General features: G+C 52.1%; 1 protein-coding gene across 1 annotated transcript in view; it reads right to left on the bottom strand.

The window, feature by feature from the left end:
• Positions 1-3,908, bottom strand: part of NR2E1 (nuclear receptor subfamily 2 group E member 1) — a 26,117-nt gene that overhangs the window by 12,580 nt on the left and 9,629 nt on the right. The window contains exons 3-5 of the mRNA XM_014591063.1: positions 3,738-3,825; positions 1,791-2,026; positions 329-475 (exon numbers count right to left, since the gene is read on the bottom strand). Coding sequence (XP_014446549.1) covers positions 329-475; positions 1,791-2,026; positions 3,738-3,825 — 471 coding nt within the window. The remainder of the gene's footprint in view (positions 1-328; positions 476-1,790; positions 2,027-3,737; positions 3,826-3,908) is intronic.

Raw genomic sequence — 3,908 nt, 5'->3', positions numbered from 1 at the left:
CCCCCCAGGGGGGATGGCCACACCGCAATCCCTTCTCCTCCATTCTCCTCTCGGGATCTTGGGCACGCACACACACACGCACCCGGCGTGAGTTTTAAGCCACCGGGTCCGAGACACGAACCGCGGTCGACTACGTGGGAGTCCAGCGACATAGCCATTAACTAACTGCTGGTTGCCGAAAGAAGCTAGTTTAAAAATCAACAGTTTCCTCATTGCTGCTCAGGATGCCTGCCTTGGTGATTCTTCCAGGTCACCTGCTACAAGTGGAAGATTTTTGCTTTTTCCCCAGTCCCCTCTCTCACCGGCCCTCAGTGCCTGCTAGTCATACCTGGTCTTGCAGAGACAGTGTGGAGAAAGCTGGCACACTCTTAGCCCACTTAATGCTCATAAAGAGAAGCCGGGCGGCTGATTCACACACCGACTCTGTGGCAACTTCATAGAGATACATTGGGGTCCCATTCACTTCATGTGGGTACTGGGAGAAGAAGAAAGAGAGACACCTGGAAGTGAGGAAACCACAGCTTTGCAGAAAGATCTGAACTCTTAATTTTCTAATTAAAACAGGGAAGGCATCTGAATGTTCTGTTTAAATGTGCAGTTGCAATAGGTGTGTCAAAAAAACAAAACCAAAAACAAACCTGTATCTATAGAGTTTGAGACTAAATACTCATTAGAGGTGCCCCTTTCCACTCTTTGGGGACCTCTCACTTCCAGAGGGTATCTGGCTTTTCTAACCCTGAAGCAAAATTTCCTTGGGCAAAGCCAAGTGCCAAGCCTGGCTTCTAGTTTAGACAAGAGCTGCTTGTATTTGTGTAAATAAAAATAGATGTGAAAAAAGTATAAATTAATAGGCATCCCAAACACAAATATGCATATGAGTATTTTTAGAAAGGATTAGTATATTATGGAAATATTTCAATTAGACATCTTAATCATTCACAGAGCATTCCCATTCATAACTGACAACATATTCATAACACTACTTTCCCGAGCTTATTATACACATCAAGGGTAGGAAAGCAATATTAAATATTGTGTGTGTGCATATGCCCAGGTGTCTGGCTTCCCTAGAGTGTAGGGCTGCAGCTGGCCCTCCTTAGGGGAGATCCTGGGTCCTTCTCCGCCTGCAGTGGTGCCTTGGGGAGGTATCAGCTAGAGGCTTGGAGTACCTAAGGTGGCAGCCTTTCCAGATGGTTCAGGCTGTGGCCCTGCTAGTAGGGAGTCAGTCCTGGTGTAAATTCATGTGTCTCAGAAGTGAGTGAAGTCAGATTCTTCAAACTGTCCTGATGGCCCAAGCTCCACATTTGTCTCTTGCATTAGGGACCCATCACTTTGCCCAAGAGAGATTCCTGATTTACAGCTCATGGATCCTTGCTCCTGCTGTAGACAACTCCTTTCTTCTAAGGACAAACGTCTGTTCACCCTGCCTCCAGGAACACCTATGCCTGCTTTCTGGGTTTAGATAGGGCTTCACGCTCCACTCCACCCGTGGCCAGTACATGTTTCCTAAAAGGCACAGATGCCTGGGTTCCTCTTCAAACTTGCTGAACGGGCATTTCTGGGCGGTGGGCTCCGGAGTCCAGACTCTTAGCCAGTGAGAGGGTCGCTCTACTGTACACTTGGCTCAACCTGGGACAGCCTAGAGCCCCTTGCAGAGACCACGGAGCATTCGGGAGGATTGGAAGCCTCTCCTTTTCCGCCTATCTACATTACAGCTCAGCAGAACTCCGTGCATCCCTCTCCTCCTTCCACTCGGCACGAGTCTCTGTGGGCCCAGCAAGGTTACTGACCTTGGGCGTGGGCTGAGCCAGGCTCACGAGGGTCTGCCGCTCCGGGGTGGTGGACACCGCGGCTAGCTCCAGGCTGTGCGGCTCCAGCTGTGTGACCGCGGTGAAGAAGGCCGGGGCCGGCAGCGCGGCGGAGGGGAAGTGCGCGGCCGCACCGTTCTCCTCCTTGTGTCCACGGAAGTAGAGGGCCACCTGCTTGCGGATGGTGGACGTCCGAGGCCCTCTCTCGTGCTGCACGGCTGCAGAAACACACCAAGCCGAGAAAGAAATGCTGTGACACTTAGCTGCTGCCCTGTTCCCTGGCGCCAATGCCAGGTCTGGGCAGGGAAGGTCACCCACGAGTTGAAGAGAGCGAGGAAGAGGGATTGTGTGTGCATCTACATCCGCATTGTTTGGGTTAGGAAGCTGAGAGAGAGAAAGCGCGCCCCTGGACCAAAGTGACAGGAAGGCCCAGTCTCAAGCAAGACTAGGTGTGTTTGTTCAGTGCTCTTCTTGGACTGGGGGTAGTGGGGGTTGTCCTCAGGGAAACCCAAGACCCTACCCTTTGGGCCAGAGTAGCTAGGGATTCTCTCCCGCCATGGAGGGGGAGGAAGATCAGTGCTCACAGCCAGGCTCACCCACTCTGCAAAGGCTTTTCCAGCTCTGCGGGAAACTACTCCCCAACTCCCACTCCGCGCCCCCACAGAAAGAGCTTTTGGCCTCTGAGGGCCCCAGGAGAAAGGACTAGATCCCAAAGCCTACTGGAAAAACCCGTCTCTGAATGTGCTGGAGGAAGGCAGGGGAGATGTGACAATTACCACCAACAGTTTAAACAAACAAATTAATTCGGGGCAATCTTCCGCCCTCCGAGCTTGACAACTTGTCAATACACAAGTTCAACAGGTTGGACGCTCCCTCCTGCTTCCTGCGGCGGAGGAAGGAGCTCTCCGGGAAAGCGCTGTGTCTCAGAGAGCTGTCACCGGCTTGGTGGCCGCCACCGCAAAACCCATTCGCACCCTGTCTGCAGGCCCCACTGAGGGCTCCCGCTCTTTACCCCCACCCCCCGCCTGGGCCTGGGGCGCCCTCTCCAGGTCACGATGGGGGAGGCAGCTTGGGCTGCGCTCTAGGCCCGGAAAGCACCCTGCCTGACGTTCTAGTTCATTCTTTGTGCGTTTTATAGCATTCAGGGAGCTTGGTGTCTGAGGCACCTACAGGAGTCCCCCTGCTTCTCAAGTCCCAGTTTTTTTTTTCTTTCTTTCTTTCTTTCTTTCTTTCTTTCTTTCTTTCTTTCTTTCTTTCTTTCTTTCTTTCTTTCTTTCTTTCTCTCTCTCTCTCTCTCTCTCTCTCCTTCTCTTCTTGTTCTCTCTCTCTCTTTCTTTCTTTCTTTCTTTCTTTTTTTGTAGGTCTGAAAGAAGTTCTGGAAAGTCCCGATCCGTATGGCCCTACTGATTTAGGCATTTTGGTAAATTTGCAGACAAGGGCTCTTAATGCCGCCTTTTCGTATGTCTGACTTCTTTCTCCAACACCCCACGATTTCCCAACCCCATGATCTCCTTCCCGAGAGATTATGCAGACCGTGAGATCCTGGAGGAGGCTAGCAGGTTTAGGGGTGGCCACAAAGGGCTGCAAAAAAAGGCAAGGAGAGGGATTAAGACGCGAGGCAGAGAAATACCGCCCGGGTCCCCAGCGGAGTGGAGGTCCCTAGAGCGTTGCCTTCGTGGGGGTGATTATAGGGTGCAAGTTTCCGATGTGGACATGGGCTTTGTCCCAGAGAGTTCAACAGGGTCCGCAGGGAGCACATGCAGAGAAACAGAGACAGGAAGGATATGACTGAAAGGCCGAGGCCAATTCCCAGCATCTGGAAAGAAGCGCTCGACAGATGATTTGCATGCAGAGGAGTGCCCTGTATTTTCTGTACATATAATCTTACTACTCATCAACATTAGAAGAATAAAGGGTTGTACTGATTACCATCTTTGTTCATGTTGACTTCCAAACACTTCTTCAGCCGACACGCCCTGCACTGGTTTCTGTGCGTCTTGTCCACCGGGCAGCCTCCCTGAAACAGAGCGCAGGCGGTCAGCGACCCGCAGGGCCTTGAAGACGCGGAGACAGGCGGGGAGGCGGGGACCCCGCCCAGCC

Source organism: Tupaia chinensis, unplaced genomic scaffold, assembly GCF_000334495.1.
Source record: "Tupaia chinensis unplaced genomic scaffold, TupChi_1.0 Scaffold000527_1, whole genome shotgun sequence".
Taxonomy (NCBI): Eukaryota; Metazoa; Chordata; class Mammalia; order Scandentia; family Tupaiidae; genus Tupaia; species Tupaia belangeri.
The sequence above is the reverse complement of the archived record's forward strand: the minus strand, read 5'-3'. Positions and strand labels throughout refer to the sequence as shown.